Source organism: Vipera ursinii, assembly GCF_947247035.1.
Source record: "Vipera ursinii genome assembly, chromosome: 2".
NCBI lineage: Eukaryota > Metazoa > Chordata > Lepidosauria > Squamata > Viperidae > Vipera > Vipera ursinii.
Window position 1 is genome coordinate 203,984,123 of NC_139513.1, and position 11,764 is coordinate 203,995,886.

At 41.3% G+C, this 11,764-nt stretch overlaps 1 protein-coding gene across 9 annotated transcripts in view; it reads left to right on the top strand.

Annotated features, from left to right (window-relative positions):
* The window catches only part of ZNF462 (zinc finger protein 462), a 176,447-nt gene extending 164,915 nt beyond the window's left edge, over positions 1 to 11,532 (top strand). For all 9 annotated transcript variants that reach the window (XM_083352498.1, XM_083352502.1, XM_083352505.1 and 6 more), the window contains 3 exons: positions 1,091 to 1,223; positions 5,762 to 5,876; positions 8,484 to 11,532. In XM_083352498.1, coding sequence (XP_083208624.1) covers positions 1,091 to 1,223; positions 5,762 to 5,876; positions 8,484 to 8,700 — 465 coding nt within the window. In that variant the 3' untranslated portion in view covers positions 8,701 to 11,532. The remainder of the gene's footprint in view (positions 1 to 1,090; positions 1,224 to 5,761; positions 5,877 to 8,483) is intronic.
* Positions 11,533 to 11,764: the final 232 nt, after the last annotated feature.

The following is an 11,764-nucleotide window of genomic DNA, read 5'->3' on the forward strand; positions in this document are numbered from 1 at the left end:
ATATGTGGAGCGAGGAAGATGGTACATGTCACCTCAAGCTGGTCAAAACTGTGGTGGACAGTTTAATTTTTCCCACCTGTTCCTGCCAGAATCACCCAGTGAGTCGATTAAAGGTGCCATCTTTAGTTCTCATTCCTTGTGGTTGTATCTCAAAGGTAGGTGGCAGGATCCAGGTTTTCACCATTCTTCCGCATGTTGGCTGCACTGGGTGGCGAGCCAGCAACATTATAAGAGGCGTGGGTGTTGCTTGTACTGACCTGAGAAAATAAGGGACCCCTTTGGAAATCCACTCATTATGCACAGCCTTTAATCAATCTTTCAATCAATCAATCTAGGGAGCTCGAATTCTATTGCTCGACTGTGCTGGGACTTGGAAGATCAGAACGGATCTGCCCACTTCCTGATCCACCCTATAGAAAGTTATCGGTGGCGTTTGCTTGTGTCTGTAAGAGTTTATAGAGCTGCCCAACTTGAACATTGAAACTCTGGATGACGTACAGTAGTGTCTCCAGATCAAAACGAAGATGAACAGTTTTAATTAACTTCTAAGAGATCAATGGGCAACCAGAAACTGGCATTCATATCTTGCTCCAGACGGGAAATCCAATTTTCCCAGCCCAAAGAGAAAGCACTTTTTCCGTTGCCTTTCTGAAAGCCAAAGAGGGTCCACCCCAGTGGTATCTTGGGAGCAGATTGTTCCAGACGGCCTTGTTTCTCTTGCCTTTTCTTTCATTAGCACTTTTCATCTTTCCTCAAACAAGGGCAAATCTACGCCCTGCCAGAAGAAACCCATCTATCTCTCTTACTTAACACTTTTCAGGTCCTCAACTCTTTGGTTTGTTCCCACGGAGAAGATTCTCTGTTGTGGAGTAGTGAGAAGAGTATTTGTTCTACGGAATTTCAAACAGGCCTAGTGCATCGCAGCCTTTTTCAACCGATGGTTTCCATACTAGGCTATATACTATACAGTGTTTGGACTCTCCGTTCCTTACAGGAGTGTCCCGCTCCTTGGAAAAGCGAGCAGCGGCTTTCAAGAGGAGCGCTCAGTGCAGCTTTTGCAAATACACTCTGTTGTTTTCTTCCCCAAAAGGTGAGTCGCAATTTTGAGCTGGTTGGACGGGTTAACTTAGATCAGTTGGAGCAAATGAAAGGAAAAGAGGAGAGCTCCAGCAGTGATGAGGAAGAAAAGGATGAGGAGATGAGCCCGAAGACGGAAGAGAGAGGTCAGTGTCGTGGTTGTCTTGCTTAATTCTCCACCCAGCAGTTCCAGTGAGAAAGCTTTCAGCCGTGCCAAGATGCAAACTGACTTGCCTTTCCTCCAAACAGGAGCCTGTTCAAAGGACAGTTTGTTCAGGCAGCTTTTAGAATCTGTCCGTCGTTCCAAGAACGTATCATCATGGATTGCTGTTTTGTTTTGTTTTGCAACAGTCCAGGTATAATAAGGTTCCCCAGTTCCTTATAAATAGATCTCGGATTTGAGGAGTATAACTAAACATCAACACCTTTGAAACTTAACTCATGGATCTGATCCTCCCATAGTGTTAATTTTTCAACAAAAAGGAACCGCCAGTGGGCATAATAAGCACACTGTCCCAAAGTGTTCTGTTTGCTAAACAATTGTTAAATCCATGCACACGGCTGGAAGGAAAATGTATTTGTGTAACACCATAAGGATTACATTGAAACAATATGAACCTTTGGTGTGTGTGTGGGTCGGGGGGAGGACAAGGCAAAACAAGGTGCCCTGACTGAGAAGGCCGTTGTCTTGAGGACTTGCTGTTTGTCCATTATGTCCGCTTTTCACCTGAAACGTGCCCATTTCCTGCACTGCTGATCTTTGATTGTGAATTTGATCCTCCCGCTGGCAGGCAGGCAGTGAGAAACCACAGTCTAATTCACTGGGATTTCACATATGCTAATTCATAAGGGAATCATAATTAATAACAATATCACCCTTATCATCCAGTTTTAGCTAATCTGTCTTAATAGCCATTGCTAGACCGGTTCTCCATAAACATAAGTCTCTTTCTTTCTTTCTTTCTTTCTTTCTTTCTTTCTTTCTTTCTTTCTTTCTTTCTTTCTTTCTTTCTTTCTTTCTTTCTTTCTTTCTTTCTTTCTTCCTTCCTTCCTTCCTTCCTTCCTTCCTTCCTTTCTTTCTTTCTTTCTTTCTTTCTTTCTTTCTTTCTTTCTTTCTTTCTTTCATTCATATGCCCCCCTTCTCATAATGCAGGACTCTGGGCAGCTAATAAAAACATAGTAAAAAGCAATAGAGCCTTGGTGGAGCAGTGGGCTAATGCCTCCTTAAGTAACACCAGCTGCCTGCCTGCAATTAGTGCAGGTTCGCATCCCACCAGGCTCAAGGTTGACTCAGCCTTCCATCCTTCCGAGGTAGGTAAAATGAGGACCCAGATTGTTGGGGGCAATTAAGCTGACTTGGTAATAATGCCGCTGGTGGGGGGCCCGAAAGCCCTAATAAGCAGGCATATACATAGAATGAAGGCTATTGCTAAGCACATTGATTTGTGCTTAGATTGTAAGCTGCCCTGAGTCTTCGGAGAAGGGCGGGCTATAAATAGGATTAAAATAAATAAATAAATAAATAAATAAACAGCAGAAATAACATAATATAGTAATTGAGAACACTGATTCAGCACAACAGTGACCAACAAATGGTTCATCCACTCTATTAGGGCTTGACAAAACCAGATTCTCCATGCTTTGCGAAAGGCCAACAGGGTTGAGACAAGTTTAATCTCTGGGGGAATTTTGTTTCTGGGAATGGGCACCTTGATAGAAAAAGCTTTGCTCCTAAACCAGATGGCACTTTATCATGGGTGAGACATGGGGTATGCCTCTTCCAGATCTCACAAGATGGGCAGACACCACTAGAGAAACATAATCTGGTAGGTAGCCCTGCCCAGGCCCAGAAGAACTTTAGAGCTAACTTTGAATTGTACCCAAAAGCATCCTGGTAACAATGCCGCTCTTAGAGCAAGGTATAGCATGTACCAATTGACCGGCACCCTTAACTGGCTCTGCTGCCATATTTTGCACCAGGCAAAGCTTATGAATACTCTTCAAGGACAGCCTGTTGTAGAGTGCTTTGCAGTAATCCATGTAGGAAATGACTTGAAACATGGGCGACTATGAAAAAGACCTTCATGGTCCAGAACAGATACCTGGTGCATAACACAAAAGTTGTGCAAGAGACCTCCTGGCCATGGCTGCCACCTGCTCTTCATATAGAAGCTGCAAGTCCAGGAGGACACAGGATCTAATTGAGGTAATGCAACCTCTGCTAGAACAAAAGATGGAGATGGCCAAAACCAGAGTGCCCTAAGACACAAAGCCCCCCCCCTTCATCTTACTAGCTTTGAGCTGAAACCTGTGGACATTTTATAAAGATTTTCCAGTAGTGGGCCCTTCAGAAACCTGTGGAGAACCCTAGGAGAAATAAATTGTTAAATGATGGAGTTGTGTACCTACTCTTGAGTTATCTTTCAATGGCAAAAGTCTGTAAAACTATAGACAGCCTTTGCCTTTCCCTCCAAGAATTTGCTTGCTTTGAGGACCTAAACTTGTGAAGCAAATAGATTGGGGAATTTAAAAAAAAAAGTTTAACCTCAAAAGAACAAGTCTTTTTTTAAAAAAAAACTGTCTTGAAGATAGTTTAAATTGGCCTGGCTTGGATTTCAGAGAGTTGTAGTCCAGCATCCTCTGAAACAAAAACACATCTATGTGTTTGGAAAAGTCTTGACAATATTTCTTCCAGCCATCCCCACAAAAAACAAAACTGCAGAGAAAGAAGGGCGTACAAGGTTTGTGTGTGAGATCACACAGAAAAGCAAAAGAGATTGTCAATGTGTTAGGTTGGCTCATGAGTTGTGTGTAGTATAATACATAGTAGAAATGAGGCAAGCAAAGATCAGCAGTAAATGAAGTGAAATCCAACTGTTTTTCATTATCTACTTTGAGAGGACTCTGGGAAGCGAAAGACAATTGGCATTCTGTTGTTCTTTTTACTCAAGATAATCCCCACTACAGAATTAATGCTCGGAGCAGATGGTACTGTCTCATTTTCAGTGAAAAAAATCAAGCAAGATAGTCCAAGTAATTATTTTTAATGGCCTGTGTGGCAATCGTCTTAATTTTGTGAGAAAACATTTTCATCTTTTGTTTGGCAGACAGCTCTCTGGTTCACACTGGTCCCGTATTTCAGCCAGGAGGAATGTCCACTGTGATGTCAGGGTCTTGGGAATGCTCCATTATGTTCTGCAGAACAACATCCAGCCAAAGCTTAAGCCGATAATTAGTGCTTCCCCCGTTAGAATCAGTGAGAAGTATTTGGCTGGTCTACTCTTGAAGCGTTGATTGGCAGAGCATGCTCAGATTAATAAATACTTTCGTTGAGTGTTACTCCACAAGGAATGCCTTCCCTATAGGTGGTGATCGTATCGCTGCATACCTGTAGCTCTGATCTATCACTGACCCGAGGCATAAACCACATCCAGTTAAGTGGAAATCAAATTGCACTCTGTATTCAGAGCAACTTTCACTTCCTTTCCAGTGCATGCTCACGGAATACTAGAGCAAGTAAATTTAGCCCCAATGAACTAAAAAAAACCCCAAAACCCATATTTTTGTTAAGTGACTCTTCAGTTGTTATCGCAATAGGTTCATTCACAAGAAACGTTAAGGCAGTAGTGCTGGCTTAAATTTGATTTGCTGTCAACCCGCATCTGTTTTTCACAAGACAAAGATGACACCTGTTAGGCATTTTCTGCATTTTTGTACATTCTGTGCCTTGTAGTATACAAAACAATTCATACAAGTGGAAAGATTTCTCTCTTTTAGAGATGGATAGTATCTATATAAAATAACAATCCTAGAAGTTACGAGATCCCCCATAATTCCCCCCATAACCTCTGGGATTGTTATTTTATATAGGGACTATATAGCTAGCTAACAATAGTTAAGTATGGCAACTACTAACGGTAGTAGTATTTGTTATAATAATATATTTAACAATAGTCGAAGTAGTTGAGCTACGGGAGTGAAATCCTACCTTTGGAACCTAGAATTATTTTCAAGGCTAATGGATGATGATGATGATGATAATGACGACGGTGATATCTATTGAGTCGAGTTTGACTTTTGGCAATTCTATGGGCCATGTCTCTCCACATCATCCAGTCTTGCGCTATTTCTTCGAGTATTTCTGTGCTGTGTCTGGTGTCAATTTGGATAGTGAAGTTAATGTACAATTCAGAACAATGACACAGGTACAGTGGGTAACGTACAGTGATGGCGTATGCGAATATGTAACTTTGGCTCATTTTCCTCAATGAACTGCTTTTTTTAAACTTATTTGTTTAATTGGGTTCTCTGTCTCTACTTTTAGGATGTGTGGAGAATAGATCACATTTTAGATCAGATTTATGCAGAAATATTGAAAGTTTAAAAGGATTCACGAACTATTAAAGCACCACTGTAGGTATAAAAGAGTGGAAGACAAGACTGGCAACGCTGGAACGTTCTGTTCGTGGAACGAAATTTCACCATTTCTCACATACCATTAAGCAAAATCTGACCTTTTTATATATATTTCCATCTCACGAGCCCTTTCTAAGAAAGAAAAAATTGTGATGTGTTTTTCTGTTGGACTTCAAAAGTACTTTCCCTTTCTGCCTTCTACCTCCTCGAGAAGACTTTGGCTTATATTTAAGATTGACGCCTGTCCATGTGCTTCTTTTCCTCCTAGGGGACATGAGGTTTTCCGAAAACAGTCCTCCTGAAAAACGCTTCTCCTGTGAATTTTGTGGCCGAACATTTGCTGAAGGCTCTGAATGGGAACGACATGTACTGAGACATGGCATGTAAGTGGATCCAGAAGCTACCACTTCTTCCACCAGCAAAGGGGAGAATGGAGCCTTTCCCTGGGATACTGTATATTATGAAGCAAATGCTACAAACAAAGCATATTTATTATCGGCCAGTTAAAGAGAAATTAATGCTGACTGTGGGAAACTCTTATTTTTCCTCTAATGAAAACAAAGAACTTGTTGGATTAAACGGATACTAAACCATAGTTTCAAACTGCATTCTGTTTACTAACGCTAAATAATAAAGTCCTCCTACTAATATATAATTGCCTCTAATATATAATCAGAGTGATATTGTTGAAAATTAGAAAAATTAAAGCCACTATCAGCATAACTCGCCAAGAGATCCTGTGTGTTTTTCCTCCTACAAAATGTCATTATTAACATATTCATCTGTATCAAATGTTTGAATGGGACTAAAATACATATCAGCTTTGGTACAAAAGTCATAATTTCTCCCTACAAACTCAACTATATTTTCATCTACCTCTGAATATCCTCCACCAGGATGGTAATATTTTGAAATGTTTTTATCCATTAAACTAGGTAGTAATTCCCAACTTGGATTATACTGTAGAGATTTGACTGTATTCTATATTTTTGGGTGTTTATCATTACTTGGACATATGCATTATATTCTTAAATGGGTCTGCCTCTACTGTGTAGTTGCTGATATGCAGACACACATGCCCCCCCCCAAAAAAAACCATGCAACCCCCTATTTTATGTTTAGACTTAAACTAGGGGTCCCCACCCCTGGTCCATGGACCGTCACTTAGGCTGCAGCATGCCAGCAACCGGTCCTCACAAACAAGCAAAGCTCCATCCTTGGGATGCAGGCAGTATTCAAAACCACACCCCCTCTGTTCCGCGGAAAAACCTTTCTCCATGGCACCAGTCCCTGGTGTCCAAAATATTGGGGACCTCTGACTTAAACAGACGCTTAGCCCATGAACTCCTTTTATATAAATAATAATAATAAAAAATTGCTGCCTTTGAGTCAGATCCCAGTAACTGGCTAGACAAGTCCCTGCAGTTTTCTTGGCAAGATTTTTCAGAAGTGGTTTGCCATTTTCTCCTGGCCTAAGGCTGAGACTGCCCAAAGTCACCCAGCTGGCATTATCCCTAAAATGAGACTAGGTCTCATAATCTCCCATGTTCCATCCTTGGTGATTTTAACCCCACTACACCAAACTGGTTCTCTTAAGCTACAAGAAATTGGCCAGTTACTCTTAAGTCCCAGAGAAAGCCATAATCTCACAAAGTCTAATTAAAAGGGGGGGGGGGAAGCCTTATTACAAGGAAAAAGAAATTAAATCACAAAGTCTTAGGAATCAAATATCTGTATATTTTAGTTCCCGACACTCCCACAAATTAGTGAGGGCATAAAGGCAGGGGGCCTTCTGGATTCCTTTGTTCCTCTACCTGTCTTCTGATTTAAGGGGGAGTTTGCTAACCATTTGGGAGAAACAACATCCACCTTATTTTTGCCCTGTATGGGTAGTCCATGAGTTACAACAGTTCACTTAGCCACGGTTCAAAGTTACGTCACCACCTCCCAAAGTCCTTGCAACCCAGTCCCGAAGTTACAAATGTTGCAGGAGCACAACAGTCGTTCACTCTTCCGGATGACTGCAGACCCCTTCCCAGGGTCTTAACAGGCCCTGGCCCTGATATACTAGCCCACTGATTCCTCCCCATCCTGTCACCAGTCGCTCATTCTCTGCAGAGCTCGGGGCCACGTGGCAGAAAAGCAGCCATCTTCTCAGACTCTGGTGAAGCTGTTCTCGTTTGGTCTTGTGTTCTTACACCCCCATCTGTCCCCTTTGCAAAAGGCTTTTTGCACAGACAGAGGAGGCCTGCAGGACTGTGAGATCACGCCCCCAAAGGCTTCCATCTCCTTTGCAAAAGGCTTTTGGTGCAGAGGGGAGACAGCTGCCGGAACACGAGATCACCCACCCACCCCTGCCTGCAGGCCTACCTCCGCTGTTCCAAAAGCTTTTGCAAAGGGGACGGAAGCCTTCGGGGGTAGGTGATCCCGCACCCCTCTAGGCCTCCGTCGTCTGCAGGGCAAGCTTTTTCTAAAGGAGACGGAAGAACACAAGATCTAAAGAAAACTTCACCTGCGTTTGAGAAAACAGCTGCTTTTCTGCCACGTAGCCCTGAGCAATGCCGATCTTCGAAAGGTAAGTGACGAAAAGGCGGAAGCAGCTATGGGGACCCTAAGGATGGGAAGGGGAGTATGAGATATCTCAGTGGGTTGCGGGGAGACCTTGGGTGGCCAGAGGCAGGTGGTGTTTTCCTGCACTAGGCCGCCCGTGGTCTTCCCCACCCCTGAGGTGCCTCATGTGCACTTAACGACCTGTCCGTTCGATTAACCAATGCCTTGGGGAGGTGGGATGGGGTTCAGATTCCATTAACGTCGTGACCGTAATGGGCAGCCTCTAAGAATCCCATAATGAGACCATCTGACTCACTAAGTCAGCGTGGATTTACTCTTCCAAATTCCCAAGTCATCTAGGCTCTTCCTAGCGAGGAGAGCTGATTGGTCCCTATGATGTCCGAATTGTTATTCATTGCCCTTCCTGTCTCCATTTCCAGGGCAATGAATGAAACCAACCGGGTCGTCAGTGACGAAAGCCAGGCCAAAGAGAATGCAGAAGAAACGGTTAAGGTACCATTGGCAGAAGAAATGGAAAGCAGCCCGAAGAGACTGGTGGACTTTTCCCACAAGAACCACGACGACGCTGCCATCTGTATCACTGCTGCTGCTGATAATAAATCACTCCCAGAGATGGCAGAGGTCAAAAGTGAATGAGCACCTGGTGTGATTTCGACAACCTACTTGAACAGTGATGAATGGGGAGGGGGCGGGCAAGGGGGAACAAGGAAGAATCAAAGCTGCTTTTAGGACTGAATGATCTATTTTCAAAGCACTGGTACCTGTGTGTGCGTGTGGTGGGTGGGTGTGCGCGTGTGTGCGTGTGTGTACATAGATTAAATTTATTTAATTGAGGACGGTGGGATACGTGACTCCATGACACCCGCACGACTCTTCTGGATCTTGACAATGGGAAGTTACGGTCATAACTTTGGACTTGTGAGAAATTCCCAAGACGCGTCTTGCATTTTTGCCTTTGTGCTCCACCGCGGAGATTTCGGGATCCTTCCGACGACGGAGGCGTCCCAAGGATGGAAGAATGCAGGGGACGACAATGTTCCGTGTCCAACTTTGGGGCACTTTTTTTTTCTAGTTTTAATATACATATTACGCTTTTCCAGAGCGACAAAAAAAAAACAAGGAAAAAAAAAGAAAGTTAAAAACTGCTTTTGCTTAAAACAGTCACCTGTTTCCTAGTACCTCAGAATTAACCAAGGGAAATTAAAAAAAAACAAAACAAATCTCTGCATTTGTGAGTACTACCTGTTGTTACTGTGGTTAAATATATATATAGAAAGACTGCTGGACAAGATGGTGAATGGAAGAAAAAACCACAAAAGTTTTAAAAGAAAAAAACAAAAAATGAAATTGTGCTCAAAAATCCCTGTGGGGGGTTTATTTCTTAAAATACTGTGATTTTTTTAATTATTTTAGTAAAAAAACAAAAGAAAAAAAGAGAGAATTCCTTAGAATACCTGTCTGTGACTTGTCATCTTTTATTCCAGGTAAGCTGTTTGTTAGCGTTCAGCTATGATTTTAGGGCGTTGGGTTGGTTGGTTGGTTGTTTTTTTTTTTTCCTTTTTGAAGACTCACGTGCCGTTGACTCTGTGCCGTTCTTGTTTGCCCCATGTCTTATGTCAGCTCAGCCTGAGGGATTACAATACAGCACAATTTTTTTCCATGTAAAGCAACGTTATTTCCCCACCTTTCTCCTTTGCTCACCCAATGAGACAGGGCTGGGAAGGAGAAGCGGTTCCTGTGAATAGATTATTATTATTATTATTATTATTTAGTTTTAAACATGTGAAGATATCAAAGAAGTAACTTTTTTAAAGAAACTCGAAAACAAAAAAAACCCTTTAAACTAAAGAACCAAACTTACAGCACAGCTATGCAGGTTGTGGACCGATCCAAGAGGTCCTCAGATTCATTCTGTCGTCCAATTGAACATCTTTCACTGATTATTATTATTTTGGTTACTTAAGAACGGTTGCCTTTTTTTTCCCCTGTGGTGTGTGTCGTTTTGATACAAGGAGGGTTGGAGGGGGGGGGAGTTGATAACCACATAGTTCTAAAGTTCAGGTAACCCGGTTTTGCAATATTAGGAGCCTCGAGATCTACATTTTGTGGACCTCAAGGAGGGAGAGAAATCCCCACGTCGCCTCGCATTCTTCACGTGAGGGGGAACAGCAGAGCCTAAATAGGAACAGAAGTTGTGTTTTGAGTTCCATTTTTCATGTAAAAATGTTGGGATTATCTTGCATGAACGTGAAGCAGAAAAGTCCAGGCCCAAGAAGAATGGTCTAATAGTCAACAAATGGGGTTAACTTTCCAAAAGTAGAAAGTGCTTGAGTGAAATCTAGTTTTAGAAATGCATGTGTCTCTCTTTGGGTTGCTTTTCATTTTTTCCTTTTATTTTTCTTTCCTTTTTTTTTTCTTTTCCTCTTTTTTTTTTTTTTTGTAAATTTCGAGGGATGGGATGGGATGGGAGACAGGAAGCTGCTGAGAAGGTGATATCCACGCAAAAGTTCTCCTCAAATGGATGGCGTAAAAAGAGGTGAAAAGAAGAAGAAGGAAAAAAAAGAATTACCATTGCATTTGTGGAGAAAGTGCTACTTGAAAAAGCATGATGTTTTGAATTTTGCAGATTCTTACTTTGTTAGGGTGGGCTTTCATTTTCGTTTTGTTTTTTTGTTTGTTTTTTTTCCTTGTTTAATTATTCGGTGGGGAGGGAGAGTCATGCGGCGAACATATTGGAAGGAGAAGTATAAATAAACATTTTGTGTCTGAATGTTTTCTTTTTAATTGGCCTCATATCAAATGTATTTAAACAGTTCCATACCTGGATTGGATGTTTGTAATGGTTACCAAAAATGAAAAAGAAAAAAAAAAAGAAATGATTGTGACATGCTTTTATCACTACTTTATTTTTCGAATAACATGTAAATATTGTAATCCATTGGATTTTTTTTTTGGATTTTTTTTTGGTTTATTTTTTATTTTATTTTTTTTGCTAACCTGTTAATAAATATATGGGACCATTATCCTTTTTAACAAGTCTAGAATGTCATATTTTTTCTTGTGTTTTTTCCCCCTCCCAAATGTATCCCTTGATATATTGTGGACACACATTTTAGATGCATTATTATGATTCTGTTGGCTGTAACGATGACCTAGGATTGAGAATAACATCCTTTTTTTTATTTGTTTAATTTATACAGAGGACTTTTTTCAGAGTTTGAGAGAAGGAAATAAATAGCAAAATGATAACCCACTGGCTTCAGAACTCAGTATTTCCTAATTAAAATTAACTACTGCTCAGTGTTTGGTGGGTGAGGCGTGGATGTTCTGAAATGTTGCACTGATAACTTTTTTAAGGCAAAAGAAAACGAATAAAAAATTTTCAAACAGAAGTGTGCGTATGGTTCTCTCAAGTTCAGAAATGCTTTGCCTTTTTTTTGTCTTGTTTTAACCCTGAAATATTGGCCTTTTAATATGATGCCATTGTTATCATCAGTGAAAGGCAAGTACTTTTTAATCATGCTCAGACCCGGCTAATTTTTCCCAGTGAAAAGTTTGGTGGGATTACTTTTAACATTTTTTAGAAGTTTGTCAATATTTCTCTCTGTGTGTGTCTCTCACTCTCACTCTCTCAGTCTTGTGAAAATTAAGTTCTTCATTTGGGGCTAATCTTATGGGGTTCAACACATTATTTTCCTGA